The 17588-nt window shown below is 42.1% G+C and overlaps 1 protein-coding gene across 2 annotated transcripts in view; it reads left to right on the forward strand.

Annotated features, from left to right (window-relative positions):
* ITPR3 (inositol 1,4,5-trisphosphate receptor type 3) overlaps positions 1-17588 on the forward strand; it is a 498562-nt gene that overhangs the window by 238799 nt on the left and 242175 nt on the right. The window contains exons 20-27 of one of the 2 annotated variants that reach the window (XM_044288135.1): positions 506-650; positions 864-1014; positions 6665-6861; positions 9028-9157; positions 11404-11461; positions 11551-11713; positions 14418-14579; positions 17394-17468. In XM_044288135.1, coding sequence (XP_044144070.1) covers positions 506-650; positions 864-1014; positions 6665-6861; positions 9028-9157; positions 11404-11461; positions 11551-11713; positions 14418-14579; positions 17394-17468 — 1081 coding nt within the window. The remainder of the gene's footprint in view (positions 1-505; positions 651-863; positions 1015-6664; positions 6862-9027; positions 9158-11403; positions 11462-11550; positions 11714-14417; positions 14580-17393; positions 17469-17588) is intronic. The other variant, XM_044288136.1, reaches the window with a different exon arrangement.

A 17588-nucleotide genomic window follows, 5' to 3' on the forward strand; every position in this document is an offset into this window, starting at 1 on the left:
GAATGACTTGGATAAGTAACTAATTGTTCCAAAGTTATTACCACATAAAGTAGATATGTCAGATTTGCAAAATTAGGCCTGGTCAGGAAGGGGGCAAATGGCCCAGATGGGAAGTGGTTAAATACAGCTGAACCTGTGAAGAGAAGTATACTTACCTGCATCCTGCTGCTCCATTTGGGTCCACGGGTCTCAGTCTGTCTTCACCAGATTTCTGGTCTACATCTGTAAACCTCCAGCATAGACAGGGTCACATTCACTGCTGCAGCAAATGACTGGCCTAGCAGTGACATGTCTCCGAGCATCACTTTTGGGTCACTTGGTGCTTGGGGACATGTCTCTAATGAGGCCAGTCATTGGCTGCAGCCGTGCATGTGATCCTGTCCGTGCAGGAAGTTTACAGCTCAGGAGCCGCGGAGTCCCAACCGAGTACAGGGAGCAGGTTATTTGAGTTTAGCAGATGTATTTACCATTGCTATTGACAATTCTTTTATTTTCCTACTCAAAGCTATGACTCCAACCTGAATGATTCAAGAGATGACAAAAAGAATAAGTTCACAAACACAATGGAATTTGTGGAAGATTATCTCAACACAGTGGTCAGTGAAGCTATGCCATTTGCTAATGAGGAAAAGAACAAGCTAACATTTGAGGTCATTATATCATTTACACATTTAAACAAATAAAGACAAAAAACTGTCTTCAGTTTCAGTGTGTTCTCATTTTTATATAGCTGTTTTTATTTAATGATTATTTTATATTTAGTTATTGACATAAATGTAATTGTTGCCTAGAATAAAGGATGGAGATTACAATATGCATCTGTTTGATTATCTATAGCTAATTTAGCTACTTCATTTTTGTAGGTGGTGAGCCTTGCACGTCATTTGATATATTTTGGATTCTATAGCTTTAGTGAACTTCTGAGGCTGACGAGGACTCTACTGGGAATTATAGACTGTGTTCAGAATTCACAGGCAATAGTGCCACATCCCGTGTACAGCGAAGATGCAGCAGGTATGCAACAACTGGGCAGTAAGATTTTCTGCACAAAATATGTAGTATACTAGAAGCAGATGCAAAGATGTCAAATCATAAGTGGCATTATACAATATAGAAATTGAGCCTGATTTAAAGGTCTTAGGGTGCCTATTCTCGCTCTAACCACATGCAGATTAAAATCGGTTGCCAAGGTTTTGACATTACCACTGTGTAGTGGTATCTGTATAAATTGCTATGTGTATATGTAATAATTTTTAAATATTTGGCATTAGGAATGTTTCAATATTTTCTGGTCAATAAACATGGTGAAACCAACTTGTAGGCTCCATATGATGATTTTGGCTGGCCAGTGTTTAGTTTAGATGCTTAAAATCACACAAAATGGAAATTTCAAAGCTAAAAATTTTGTAAGCCATGGAAGATTTTACTGTTATTTTCTTATTGTGAATACATCTGTATTGATTGCACCATAAAAACTGGTCATTTGTGTAGAAGTTGAGTAACTTTGTAAATACTACAGGGAGTGCAGAATTATTAGGCAAGTTGTATTTTTGAGGATTAATTTTATTATTGAACAACAACCATGTTCTCAATGAACACAAAAAACTCATTAATATCAAAGCTGAATATTTTTGGAAGTAGTTTTCCTGTACCACTGCTTGAAGAAGGTGTCTTCCAGAAACTGGCAGTAGGACTGGGAGTTGAGCTTGACTCCATCCTCAACCCAAAAAGGCCCCACAAGCTCATCTTTGATGATACCAGCCCAAACTAGTACTCCACCTCCACCTTGCTGGCGTCTGAGTCGGACTGGAGCTCTCTGCCCTTTACCAATCCAGCCATCTGGCCCATCAAGACTCACTGTCATTTCATCAGTCCATAAAACCTTAGAAAAATCAGTCTTGAGATATTTCTTGGCCCAGTCTTGACGTTTCAGCTTGTGTGTCTTGTTCAGTGGTGGTCGTCTTTCAGCCTTTCTTACCTTGGCCATGTCTCTGAGTATTGCACACCTTGTGCTTTTGGGCACTCCAGTGATGTTGCAGCTCTGAAATATGGCCAAACTGGTGGCAAGTGGCATCTTGGCAGCTGCACGCTTGACTTTTCTCAGTTATTTTGCGCCTTGGTTTTTCCACACGCTTCTTGCGACCCTGTTGACTATTTTGAATGAAACGCTTGATTGTTCGATGATCACGCTTCAGAAGCTTTGCAATTTTAAGAGTGCTGCATCCCTCTGCAAGATATCTCACTATTTTTGACTTTTCTGAGCCTGTCAAGTCCTTCTTTTGACCCATTTTGCCAAAGGAAAGGAAGTTGCCTAATAATTATGCACACCTGATATAGGGTGTTGATGTCATTAGACCACACCCCTTCTCATTACAGAGATGCACATCACCTAATATGCTTAATTGGTAGTAGGCTTTCGAGCCTATACAGCTTGGAGTAAGACAACATGCATAAAGAGGATGATGTGGTCAAAATACTCATTTGCCTAATAATTCTGCACGTAGTGTATACTATTATTTATCTTATACTGATCCTAAGATACAGCCTGTATTTTAGCCAAAAGTGGCATTCACTGTTCTTTAGGCTTTAGACTTATAAAGTGTACCTAAACGTTTAACTGAACTTTATTAATTCCTATTCTAAATGTGCTAAAAATATATTTTGTAGTATATATTGTATTTTGCATTGCTTCTCCTGCCTCCTGTCTGTAGCAGCGTTGTTCCGCTAAAGCCTGGCATACATGGGCTGTGTCAGGCTTTAGCACAAGACAATGCTCTTCTGCTTTTGCCTGCTCTGGTAACGGCTAACATAGCCCATGCATGCTAGGCTTTACCGGGGAAGCGCTGGTACAGGCAAGAACGGCGATGCTCCGGCCTGTATAACGCTCAGTGTGGCCACAAAAGAATCCGTACTCCCATACACAGCGCTGTATCGGAGTATGGATTTTAAAGTGTGATAGGCACCTGCACCTGAATTTCAGGTGTCTATTTTGCATGGAAGAGTAAGAAAAAAAACAAATAATAAAAATTCAAGTGTAGTACAGTTATTGTTTTTAGCACATTTAGAATAGGATTTAATAAAGTTTAGTTAAAAGTTTAGATACACTTTTAGGCCTCATGCACACGACCATATTTTGTTTCTGTGTCCGTTCAGTTTATTTTTGCGGATAGGATGCGGACCCATTCATTTCAATGGGTCCGCAAAAAACACGGACAGCGCACCATGTGCTGTCTGCATCAGTATGTCCGTTCCGTTGCTCCGCAAAAAAAAAGGTGCATGTCCTATTTTTTTCTAGTTTGCTGACAAGGATAGGCATTATTACAATGGACCCGCCAAAAAATGGATCCGCAAAAAAAACAGATGCCATACGTAACATCATCCGTTTTTCTTTGCGGATCCGCAATTTGCGGACTGTAAAACGCATACGGTTGTGTGCATGTAGCCTAAAATTGTTAAAAGTGTTGTGCAGTGGCATAATCTTGATGACCTATTCTCTGGATATCCCGACACCTCCACCGAATCTCAGCACCTCCACTGATGAGCTGTTTGAAGGAGTTGTGGCACTCATGAGAGTCCTGCATCTTCTTTAATGCTTAACTCTTTTGTAGCAGTGGTGCAGTGTAATTACAGCTGCTCATTCTATTCAATTCCTGATGATAGGTCACCAATATTATACCACTGCACAAACCCCTAATATGTATTGGTAAGTATTGAAGAGGACACAGTGCTCGCACAAGCGCTGTGACCCCTTCAAAACAACTGATTGGCGGGTGCTGTATGTCAGACCCTCACTGATCCGATATTGATGAACTATATTGAGGGTAAGTTATTAATATTATGCCTCTGAACAACCCCTTTAAAGATAAAACACAACAATGTTAGCAAAACCGATCTTTGGCTTTTGGCAGATGCACATTTAAATACGTATAGCCAGCTTAACATTTAGACAGTGTAAATTTAAACTATAAGGGTTAAAAATGCACCATCAAAGTGGCTGATTCTGGATGACAAATCTGGTCCCCCATACACATAAGCGCATTTTCATCTGAACCTGCAGAGAATGGCGGGTTTGGCTGACATTCTAATGTGTATGTAGGAGCATCATCTGACTTTGTATTCCCAATATTTTTGTTCTCCCATGAGATCAGTCGCCACCAGCAGTGTCTGGCAGCAGCTTTCTCCTCTCTCCCCTATCTGAGGGTGGCATAAATGTGAGACCCAGAATTTGAGCAAAACCCTGGGTCACTTACTTGAATTGAACCAAGGAACCCTCATGTTCATGAGCCTCTGGCTCTCTCCGCCTCTCTGCTGCTGATTGTACAGGTAGTAGGAAAAAATATCAGAGTGCGGAGAGGCAGGAGCTCATGAATATGAGGACTCCCTGCAGCATGCTCTGTAATGAGTCGATTCCAGATAGAGCAGCTTAATACTTAAGAAATTTGGTGCCCAGCATGCACACCAGTTTTTGGGGTACATTTTGACTTCAGTGTTGTAATCTGATGTAGGAAGTGCTTTACTGCACTATAACAGCTCAGCTAAGCTGTTTGGGACGTATGTTCCAACAAGCTTGTCTGTTTACTCTGACAATTTACAGGATTGTTAGTGCAGATCAATGATACAGTATATGCTGTAACTCAGGATCACTACAAGGCAAGTAAATAAATTCATGTTATTCAACTTGTCATGTAGATGATGTCTGTATATAAACTGCAAAATGGTATACAAAGGTGGGCTTACCCTTTAGCCCCTTCCCATCTAGTGACGTGCTATTACATCGTGGTGATTGTACAGGCATGAGCTGTATATATGACTTTCTCACAGGAGCTGGATTGGACCCTTTTTGGCTCCCTCTGTCTCTCTATTGGCTATCCCATGAGGCAGTTGCAGGTTATAGAAGGGTTACTATGGAAGCTGGAGACACCTTAATGGCCCGTGGGTCTGCCATGTATGGAAGCTTTTTAGGCAGTTGTAGGGATTAATAGATGTTTGCAAATTATTATAAATATTGCAAAAATGACACTTTCCAGAATGCAAATCACCAAAACAAGCCGGTACAAGCAATGATACAAGCCATATTAAAAAATGCATCATTATACTGAAAGAATAAACAAAAAAATTACGGTACACATTTAATATTGGTTCGTCCATAATGAGCTTTAGGGATCATGCACACAATTGTGTTTTTTGTCAGCATCTGATACTTTGAATGTGGACTTCAGTGGGTCTGTAAAAAAAATAGAACATGGATAAAGATAGGACTGTTCTATAGAGGGCAAGACGTTATGTTCCGCAAAATGCGGAATGCACATGGCTGATATCTGTGTTTTGCAGATTTGCGGACAGCAAAAACACCAACGGTCGTGTGGATGAGCCCTTACTATGAAAAAAATGTGCTATTTATCCCACACCGTGAATGCTGTAAAAAAGACAATTTTAAATTATTATTTTTTTCGTCCTGACCCTCGCAAAAAGGAATAGAATATGTTGTTAGTAGCCCAAGATAGTACCATTGAAAACAGTTTGAAAAAGTAGTAAAACATTGGTGTTGCCATATTCGACCCACAGAATAAAGTCAATTAGACGGTCTAATGAAAAGGATAAAAAAATAATTTTTTAGTTTATCCTTCTCCCAATTTTTATTTATTAAATTAACAAAAAGTGGCATGTATCCTAAAATTAGACCAATTCAGCTTGTCCCACAAAAACGAAAGCACCTATACAGCTGTATCAGTGGAAAAAATACAAATGTTAGAGAGGACCTTTTACCTCTCCTGACATTCCTGTTTTAATAACTGCATGCATTCCCCATGCAATAACGATTGTGGAGCATCTATTCTTATGTCTGTATGATGTGCCATTCCTTTATTATTTGCACTAGAAGTTATAAATGAATTGCTATTAGCCTTCAGTAAGGGTACAGAGGGGAGGTAACCAGGTGGGGGTGTGTCCCTGCACAGACTCACTCGATCCAATCACTGCTGCCATTTTCAGTCTGTGTAGGTACCCCCCCCCATCTAGTTTCCTCCCCTCTGTACCCGTACTGCATAACTTCTACTAGAAATAATAGAAGAATGGGACATCATACAGACATAAGAATAGATGCTCCAGAATTGTTAGTACATAGGGAATGCAAGAAGCTTTTAAAACAGACATTTCAGGAGTGGTGAGAAGTCCTCTTTGAGGCTCTCGGAAAGTGGGAATGGAAAAAAAAAAAGCTCAATGTCCTGAAGATCAAAGTAGGTCCTGTCCTTAAAGGGGTTTTCTGCGTTCTACATATTGGTGACCCAGCCTTAGGATAGGTCATCAATATCAGATTGTTAGTGGTCTAACACCCAGCTCCCTCATCGATCAGCTGTTCACTTGAATGGGAGCTGAAAAGCAGTATCCGCCACTGCCATTATATAGTGGATGGAGCTTTCTTCTTCTGACTCCATACGCAGTTTTTTCTTTCCAGTGTTGGGCAGTTTATGAAAACACCTGATTAGTGGGGTCAGACCCCCACCGATCTGATATTGATGACCTATCCTAAGAATAGGTCAACAATATCTAGAGTATGGAAATCCCCTTTATGTGGTTAATCAATATACAGTACTCTATGTAATAGTAAAGGTAAGACTTAAGCAGTCAGTTCTTGGATAGCTTTGATGCTTTTTTACTTTGCCAGAAAAAAATGTGAGGCGATCTATACAAGGAATGGGACAAATGATGTCCACAATGGTGCTGACTCGAAAACCATCTGTGTTCAATTCCTCTTCACTCATGAATTCTGTAGTGGGTCAGGAAGCTTCTAAGAGGAAGACTATCGGAGCTGAAAACATTACTGTGATGGAGACCAAGCTGAAGATCCTGGAGATCCTTCAGGTTTGCATACATGGGGTACAGGGTATTACTAACAAATTAATATGCATGTTATTTTCATTTATAACTGACTTGGTATTAACCATTTTCTTTGTATTTGGTCACCCACTGGGCAAAGTAGATATGAATAAAAGCTCACTTGTGTATGAAGGCTCTTTTACATCAGGGCAACTGCTGCAGGCAAACAGTGAATTTATGTACTGCTGACTGGTGACACATTTACATGGGCAATTAGTGGGAACAAACATATGTACAAACACTCTTCCCTGATGATTGCCCTAATCCTTGGCCCATGTTAAAGGGCCTGAAAGAGAGCATGTCACCATGAAATGCAGTGCAATCTGCATGTAGAATGTTAAAGAGCATAAGTAGCTGAGTAGAATGATATATAGATTTTGTGGGAGGATACAGTAAAACTTGTAATTTTTCCATTTAAAGGGGGTAATCCGGGCTTTTAATATTGATGACCTATACTCAGGATAGGTCATCAATATCAGATCGGAGGGGGTTTGAGGATAGGTCATCAATATCAAAAGCCTGGAGAACCCCCCAACTTGCGTCTCTCTAGCTGTTGCAAAAGTACAACTCCCAGCACCTAGACAGCCTACAACTATTAGGACATGCTGGGAGTTATAGTTTTGCAACAGCTGGCGGGCCACAGGTTGAGCATCCCTGTTCTAAGGGAATCACGCATACCTGCTTCGCAGCATTGGCTCCCTGCTCCTTCTCTCCCTTACCTCGGCTGCTCCACTGCGTTCTAAGGATGTAAACTACCATTTTGATGTGACTGCAGCAGTAACCCATGTCCCTTGCGTCACGTGACTATTTGACATGACACAATGAGAGCAGGTCACTACTGCAGCCAGTCAAAATGGATGTTTACATCCTGGGAGAGCAGCGGAGCAGCTAAGGCAAGGGAGAGAAGGAGTAGGGAGCCAGCTCTGGGAAGGGGAGGCAGGTGAGAATGGTTCCCTCCACAGGTCTGCCCCCCCCCCCCCCCCAACCTCCTCAGAGGTGGACAACCCATTTAAAGTGAACCTGTCACCAGTTTTATGGTGTCCTAACTAAGGGCAACATAAATGACTGATTCTGATTCTCTTAGCAAAATGCTGGGTCACTTTCTTTAATTGACCCAGTCAATCTGCCAACATCTTGTATTGAAAAGCTCCAGCTGATAATGATGAGTCCTGAATATTCATGAGCTCCTGACTCTCCTGCCCACCTGCTGCTGACAGTTTTTTTCCATATGAATCAGCAGCAGGAGGGCAGGGGAGTGGCTATAGCTCTGAATTAAAAAAACACTGGGGTCACTGACATCACGCTGGACTCAAATCAGCTCATTAGCATACGGCATGTGGCTTCTTTGTGTGTATATTATGAGGTAACCATCTGTCACACCAGTAAGTGAATACATCTAAGGCACTTTTTAGTAGTTGATGATTGTATATAATTAGTTAGATTATAATGAAATATCCACATGACAGGTTCCCTTTAAGTTCAGAAAGAGCAGAGGTTTATGTGTACAAAATGACACGTTTTACTGAATCTTTTCCCACAAAACTATATATCAGTCTGCTCAGCAGCTTGTGCTCTGTAACATGCTGCCTGCAGATTACACTGCTTTTCATCATGACAGGTCCTCTTTAAAGGGGTATTCCAGTAGGTACAAGTTATCCCCTATCCACAGGATAGGGGATAACTATCAGATCAGTGGGGGTCCTACCACTCGTTCCCCCACTGATCACGAGAAAGGGGTCCTCGTATTCCCTGCAGGCCCCTTTCTGCACCCCTAAAATGACCGGAGCAGCCAGTCACACATGTGTGCGGCCGCTCCATTCATTTCTATGGGGGTTCCAGAGATAGCGGAGTACAGCACTCAGCTATCTCTGGAAGTCCCATAGAAATTAATGGCGTGGCATGCATGGCTGTTCCAGTCATTTTAGGGTAGCAGCAAGGGGCCTATAGGGTTTATGGGACCCCCATTCTCTTGATCGATGGTGGTCCAGGCGGTAGGACCCCCACTGATCTGATAGTTAGGAATAGGGGATAACTTATACCTACCGGAATACCCCTTTAAGGCCTTGTGCTATTTGAGGATGTCTAGGTTTAACATGATTAGTATTGCCCAATTGTTCTATGTGATATAATGATTGGTTTGATTCTTTGCAGTTCATCCTGAATGTACGACTGGATTACAGGATATCTTACCTACTCTCTGTCTTCAAGAAGGAGTTTGTTGAGGTTTTCCCTATGCAAGATAGTGCAGCAGATGGGACTGCTCCTGCTTTTGATAATACAAGTAAACCACATAAAGCCCAAATGGTCTACAATACGTAAAAATATAAAATGTGAAGATGAAAAGTTACAATTAGCTACTAGCAGGTTTTCAAAATCTCACCTTGATCTTATTCAGGTCTCATGCATACAGCCGTTGTGCGGCCGTTCCGTGCATTGGGGACCGCAACGGACGGGCCCCATCCGTGTGGCAGCCGCGATGGACCCAGACCTATTCAAGTTGAATGGGTCCGTGATCTGTCTGCAGCGTAAAAAAATAGACCCATTCATGGTCACCTCAGCTCAGTGATGCGGGGAGCACAAGGCCAGTGTTCGCATATTGCAGACCCGCTGTTTGAGGGGCGCAATACGGGCATGAGGCCTCAGTAGAAACTTTCATTATTTACTTCCAGGAGATAAAACTCTGGTCCTGGTCATCCCCCCATGCCAGTTTTCTGGCATAAAAAACATTGCAAGCCCAACTTTTTCTAATGCAGTTTCTGAAAAAGTGCCATGGAGGGAGGGAAGTATGGGTGGGATCATCATCCCCGGCACATTTATCATCATTTACGCTAGTTTGAGCTAATGCAGATTTCATTTTATGCACAAGGACTGCCCGTGGATGTGCCTAGTTTATGACACCTTAAGTTAGGCTTGTCCTCCAGGTAAATGAAAATGTTGGTCTTTGATAAATTACCCCCACTGTGTAAAAGGTGTATTGGATAGTACACTTTGTTAGAAACAGCCCATTGCACCTCTCTTAATAGTATACAGCTGTGAAATACAGTTTTTCTACCTTTAGGCCTCGTTCACACTTCAGTGTTTAGTCAGTGATTTCCATCAGTGATTTGTGAGCCAAAACCAGGTGCAGCTCTAAACATAGAACAGGAGCAGATCTTTCCCGTCTACCTCATGTCTGTGGAGGCTCCACTTCTGGTTTTGGCTCACAAATCACTGATGGAAATCACTGACCAAACACTGAAGTGTGAACTAGGCCTTAAAGGGAACCTGTCACTGGGATTTTGTGTATAGAGCTGAGAACATGGGCTGCTAGATGGTCGCTAGCTCATCCGCAATATCCAGTCCCCATAGCTCTGTGTGCTTTTATTGTGTAAAAACAACAACTATTTGATACATATGCAAATTAACCTGAGATAAGTCCTGTCCCTGAGATGAGTCCAGCGTGAAGGAGCCCAGCACCGCCCTGCATCCTCAGAATCTACTCCTAGCTCCCCGACGTCAGAAAGCTAGAGCGCTGTAATCTTGCGGCGAGCTAGCGCAGCCGCAATGTTGTCATAGCGTTCCTTCCCTGTGCTGGCATCAGCCTCTGGGAACGAACTGCACATGCACTAGCTCGCGCATTGTGAGATTACGGCGCTCTAGCTTTCTGACGTTGGGGAGCAAGGAGGAGATTCTGAGGATGCGGAGCGGTGCTGGGCTCCTTCATGCTGGACTCCTCTCAGGGACAGGACTCATCTTAGGTTAATTTGCTAATTTGCATATGTATAAAATCGTTTTTTTTTACACAATAAAAGCACATAGAGCTATGGGGACTGGATATTGCGGATGTGCTAGCGGCCATCTAGCAACCCATGTCCTCAGCGCTATACACAAAATCCCAGTGACAGGTTCCCTTTAACTTCTTTAAATTCATTCAGGATACCATACAGATCCTCTCCAATTAAGTAAATACACAGGCTGTATTACTGCTTAAGCTTGCCATAGATGCATGTGTAAAGAACAGGTTTCTGTAGTTTAACATACAGCAGAACAAATCAATTTACATATCCTTTAGGGACAGGGCACACATGACAATATCATATTTGTAGTTTCTCCTCAGTTTACCCAAATTTCTACCATTATTATAAGAAAGGATCCGGCACTTTTGTGTCCGGCATGGAAATGCAACCAAACAGAACGGAATGAATTCTGGTTCACCCGGTTCCATTCAGTTCAATTTTGTCCCCATTGACAATGCATGGGGACAAAACTGAAGTGTTTTCTTCTGATTTTGAAATCCTATGACGGATCTCAATACCGTAAAGGAAAACGCTGATGAGAAAATAGCCTAAATCTATGGCAATATTAAAGCTGTTCCAAAAGTTATTTAAGGCTACATGCAGACACTTGAAAGATAACTATACGTAGGTCTTACATTCAAACATAGAGGAGGTGTTGATGATGGAGGTCATACGAGTATATTGAGTCTTATTTTTCTAGTAAGGAATAATTGCCAGTGTAACAATACTGCAGGTCCTCTTTATTTTACAGATGCTTCTTTAAATGTAGAGCGCATTGGAGAACAAGCAGAAGCTATGTTTTGTGTAGGGTAAGAGTAACTAAGTGTAAAATGAGTGGTAAACCAGAAAAAAATAACTTCTTTAGTGCCTTAACAGAATACTATTTTTGTCACTACAGGAAGAATTCTATGTTGGAGGTGGATGATGAAGGTGGCAGAATGTTCCTGCGAGTCCTCATACAACTAACAATGAATGACTATCCAGCTTTAATCTCTGGATCCCTACAACTTCTATTTAAACATTTTAGCCAAAGACAAGAAGTGCTGCATACCTTCAAACAGGTATCAATAACATTGAGACCTAGATAAGCCGGTAACATGGACAAGAATATGGCAGAGAAATGTTATTGTTGATAAATGTAAAAAAAAAAAACGCCACAGTACTCATATGGCATATAGATTGCATGGAATAAAACTGGGGACAACAGAACAAAAGAAAGATTTGGATGTTCTGGTTACAAGTAATGGTGCATTTACACTGGTCTATTATCGTGCTAAAATATTGGGAACAATTGCTTGTACAAAACTCATTCTTGATAATCGTCCCATGTAAAGGAGCCACTGATCACCCGATAAGTGAGCACTCGCATCATGACAAAATAAATTACATTTCTACATACCATACGGATTGTGGAGTAATTTGATGACTGATGTGAGCTGCAGGATTTTCTAAGATATAGTGATTTAAGAGCAACACTAGGGCGTGTTTTATCCCCTCTGAACCCGAATCTATGGAGTGCTTACCGTTATTGGTTTGGCATGGTTATGCTGCTATTAACAATCACTGTGATGTAATAATTTAGTCTGTGTTTGCATGTTTGCCAGATATAATTAGAGATGAGCAAATTTCATATTCTGAAATTCGTTCGTTCTTCATTTATGGTAAAAGGAGAATTGCTTTATGGATTCCATTACAACGGACCATAACGCAATTCTATGGCGGAATGCCTTTAGAGGCATTCCGTTATTCATTTCGGCATAATAGAAGTCTATGGGCTGCATAACGGATCCGTCCCATTTCCGTTATGCAAGGGAGTCCTCTCCTGCATAACGGAAATGGGATGGATTTGTTATGCAGTCCATAGAATTCTAATATGACAGAATGAATAACGGAATGCCTCTAAAGGCATTCCGTTATGCATTCCATCATAGAATTGCGTTATGGTCTGTGGTAACGGAATCCATAATGCAATTCACCTTTTACCACTAAACGAATCGCAAATGAATTTCATAACCAGAAATTGGCTCATCTCTAGATCTAATGTTATTTTCATGATTAAAGATGGGAACCCCTTTTAATATTGCCAGGCAGTGTACAAGTATTAAAAAAAAACTACACATTCATCACCACAGTTGGCGAATAAATGGCTTCAGCATTAGCAGCATTCACATGCCATATCTGCACACATCACCGCTGAGGCATGTTACATTTCTAGTCCAGTGGGGATAGGAAGAGAAGTAGAAGGGAGCTCGGCTCTAGAACTGGAGCACCGTTTGCCAATATGAAATGGGGTTTCCAGTCTCTGAGATTTATGAGTTAGTCTACTTTCACACTATCGTTTTAGTTTTACGGTATTGATATCCGCCATGGGGGCTCAATACTGGAAAAAAACTGAACTGAACAGAACGGAATGCACCAAAATGCATTCCGTTCCGTTTAGTTGCGTTCCCATACCGAAGAGCAAACCGCGACATGTAGTAGCCTTAGGCCCCTTTCACACGGGCGAGAATTCTGCGCGGGTGCAATGCGTGAGGTGAATGCATTGCACCCGCACTGAATCCGGACCCATTCACTTTAATGGGGCTGTTCAGATGAGCAGTGATTTTCACGCATCACTTGTGTGTTGTGTGAAAATCGCAGCATGTTCTATATTCTGCGTTTTTCATACAACGCAGGCCCTATAGAAATGAATGGGAATCTGTGAAAATTGCAAGCATCCGCAAGCAAGTGACAAAGGATGAGTTACCCGGGACCCTTACTTTATTATTTTCCATTGTAACATAGTTATAATAGAAAATAATAGCATTTTTTAATTCAGAATGCTAAGTAAAATGTCCATTGTGGGGTTTAAAAAAAAAAAAATGTTACTCACCTCATCCACTTGATCGCACAGCCGGGCTTGTCTTATTTCTTCTTCTTCTGGCAGGACCTGGCTGGAAAAGGACCTTCGGTGACGTCATCTCTCTCACCACGTAGTGAGCGCGGTGACGTCAGCGCCGGTCCTGCTGAATGAAGATAGAAGGTTCTTCTATCTTCATTCAGCAGGACCTGCGCTGACGTCAACGAAGGTCCTTTTCCAGCCAGGTCCTGCAAGAAGAAGAAAGAAGAGGAGCCAAGTTGCCCGATCAAGTGGATGAGGTGAGTACATTTATTTTTTCTTTTTAACCCCACAATGGACCTTTTACTTAGCATTCTGAATGAAAGAATGCTATTATTTTCCATTATAACCATGTTACAATGGAAAATAATAAAATATACAGAACACCGATCCCAAACTCGAACTTCAGTGAAGAAGTCCAGGTTCGGGTCTGAGTACCACAGTCAGTTTTTTATCACTCGCGAACTAAACACATTGCACCCGCGCAATAAAAACTGCAATCGCAGTCAAAACTGACTGCAATTGCGTACCTACTCGCACGATTTTCCCTAATTGCTGACACAAAGCATCCGGACCTAATCCGGACGAGCTTGTCTGCAAGGGGCTTTAGCCTTTTCAGTGATAAGTGGATTGTTGCTGGCTTACTTTGCCTGTAACAAATTATGAAATGTAAAAAGCAATAGCTGTTACCCACCAGTGTCCTGTAATAAGAATTAATAATTGTGATAATGCCCCAAATACATATGAACAGACCTTTTTTTTTTTGTAACAATGCAGACAAATATTTCTTATTAAGTTCATTTGTGGTATTTTTCATCAGTACTTTTAATCTTTTTAGGAACATACTTTTTTTATTGTGCATTCTCTTTTGTTATTTTATTTTTTAGGTTCAACTACTTATCTCTGCCCAGGATGTTGATAATTACAAGGTTATAAAATCTGAGCTGGATAGGCTGAGGACTATGGTAGAAAAATCTGAACTCTGGGTGGATAAAAAGGAAAAATCAGGTGGCAGCTCCACAGAAGGAAACAAAAAGGAGAAAAAGGAGGTGGTACATTTGTGTTGTATAAGTATAAAAAGAGGCATGAGAAATTTGCATATCCTGTACCAAAAAAAGACTCGCTTCTCCCCCGCCTCTAAGATATAGAAGACCATTACTCTTAGTAATAACTACACTGTTTTCCCTGCATGGACTCATGTGAATGATGACAGTAATCTCTGTAGAAAACAGAGGAACAAACTAATACTTTTTATATGACAGTGTCTGAACAACAATCAACAGTAGTTTAATCCGGTCGCTACCAGCGCTGTAGCTGTACGGCGCTGCGAACTAGGTACAAAATACCAGCGCAGTACAGCTACGGCGCAGTGCTCACCCAGTCCCTGAGCAAAATCGCTCGGTGACCGGGTGATGATGGCTGCTCACGGTGGCAAGCAGCCATCTTCCCTATGGGTACAGGGAGGTTTTTCCGATTGGCCGATTTCTGCAAACTAGCCAATCACAGCTCCGGATGATTTTTCATTCATCCAGGAAGCTGCAGGGGGGTGGAACAGGGTTTGTACAGGGGTGACTGGTGCTGAACTTGTCACCACCTGTCCCCCCTGGGTCAGGCAGGGGACACCAGTGTTTGGCATCACCTGCCAGGGCTGCTATTGGCTGGAACAACGCTCCAGCCAATGGCAGCGCTACAGCTGCAGGCGAAAGGGCTGAACTTCCCTGCATGCAGCCATTCTAGCTGGTGACTGCATGCAGAGAGGTTCTGTGCCCCTCTGTGCGGCTGGTTGGCTTGCTGGGACTTGTGGTGCACCAACACTGCGACTTCAGCTGTTCTTGGAAAGAAGAACATCTGAATTTGCTGCAGTGATTTATTTATTTTCATTTGCAGCAGTTCTAGATCCCTAAACCACCCTCCATCCCTATCCCTGTCCCTTCCCTCTCCCCCTCCCTCCCATCCCTCTCCCCCGTCCTTTTTTTTACAAATGCCATTTGGTCCGTGCATTTTTTATTTTTATTTTTTATTAAATTTTTTTGCAATTTTCCAGCTCTGCCCAACTTTTTCTGCGTGCGAGCTGTGACCGCCAAGTGCTGTTCAATGCATACCTGCCTGATCAGCACCTGGGGATTATTATTATTATTATTTTTTTTTCACATCTGTGTTTTTTTTGCCAATTTTTCCATTTTAATGGGGGGTCAAAAAGAAGAAACTGTATTTAGGGGTTGTAGGAAGGAACAAGGGGTCGTCATTGATGGTCGGTACGTGTTACCGAGGTTCCTGGCCTCGGTTAGGTAAGAATCGTTTTTTTCTCAGTGTCAGTTTTGCAGATTGCAGTCTGACACTTCAGCTGTTTTAATATGGCTGCAAAGCTAACCCGGGACGGCTCTTATTTGGAGTAGTCAAAGTGATGGGTGGGTGGCTACTCACCACGTTCCAGGCCGGGTCTTGATTTGGGATATAAAACGCAGGCAGCACTGTCAGGTGGTGTGGATGAGTCCTCTCTGATAGTGGAGTGCTGCCAGTCTCTGTGTTGGGGCCTGGGAGTTTGGGCCAGGATTGAGACTTGCTACCTTGTTTGTGTGAAAGCACGTGGATTCTGCTTTATACAAGGACTTCTGTGTTACTACCTGGTATGAACAAACACCAGAATCAAGGTGATAGTTTGTTCTGGAAACTGATTTTGTTTTGTCACTTACTTAGGCCTCATGCACACGACTGAGCTGCATTTTTTGCGGCTCAGGTGTGGACACGTTCACTTCAATTGGGCCACAAAAGATGTGGACAGCACTTCGTGTGCTCTCTGCATCTGTTGCTCCGTTCTATGGCCCCACAAAAAAATATAGCATGTCCTATTCTTGTCTGGCCACCATTCCAAGCAATCCTGAAATTTTTGCATTGCAACAATAATGCACAGTGCCCACCCCAGAATGACCCCGGATTTGACCGTCAGTACAAAATTAGGCCCATCCTTGACCACTTCAACGCAAAGTTTTCAGAAGTGTACACCCCAGAAAAAAAAATCAGCGTAGATGAATCCCTATTACTTTTTTAAGGGAGGATAAGATTCTGCCAGTACCTGCTCAGCAAGCGGGTAAGGTATGGCATAAAACTGTATGAAATCTGTGAGAGTAGCTCTGGGTACACTCACAAGTTCCGGGTTTATGAAGGGAGGGACACCTGGCTTGAACCCCCAGTATACCCTTCCCCCCATCCTAGGAGTTAGTGGGAAGATAGTGTGGGACTTACTGCACCCACTGCTGGATAAGGGTTACCATCTCTATGTGGATAATTACTACACCAGTCTACCAGTGTTCTAGTCCCTAGCTTTCAGAGGTACTGTGGCGTACGCAAAGATCAGAGAGGCCTTCCTAGATCCCTGGTAGGGCAACCACTAAGAAAAGAAGACAGTCGTGCTCTCATCAATGAGATTATGTTGGTGGTTAAGTACAAAGACAAGAGGATGTCCTTTTACTGACCACCATTCACAGTAACACCAGCTTCCCTGCCGCTGTACGAGGTACCACAACTACTGTCCCCAAGCCAGACTGCACCCTGGACTACAATAAACACAGTAATTTACTGGATAAGTAAAAGCGTTTTAAAGTTATCACCACATAAAGTGAAACATCCGATTTGCAAAAATTGGCCTGGGATTTAAGGTGAAAAATGGCTCGTGAAGGGGTTAATGATGTGAAATGGCAACAAGCTACCTAAATGAAAGTATGGTATCTAGAGCCCTTCACATAACGTTTAAAAAATATACTGTAAACCTAGAATCATTCTGTTGTCTGTTATCTGACATGTATGTGTTTCTCTGACTATCATGACATGTATGTAAAAAGCATTATTTATTATTTTATTCACAGCATAATGAAAATCAGGAGGGATCTGGAAAACCAGCTGTGGAGAAGAGCAGTGAAAACTATCAAATTGTAAAAGAGGTAATGGAATCATTCAAAGGGCTCCTGTCTGCAGATTTGTACCTATGAAACTAGCTGACCTGTTGCACGTGCGCTTGGGTGCTAAAGGCATCTGTGTTGGTCCCATGTTCACATGTGCCA

Source organism: Bufo gargarizans, chromosome 3 (genome assembly GCF_014858855.1).
Source record: "Bufo gargarizans isolate SCDJY-AF-19 chromosome 3, ASM1485885v1, whole genome shotgun sequence".
NCBI lineage: Eukaryota > Metazoa > Chordata > Amphibia > Anura > Bufonidae > Bufo > Bufo gargarizans.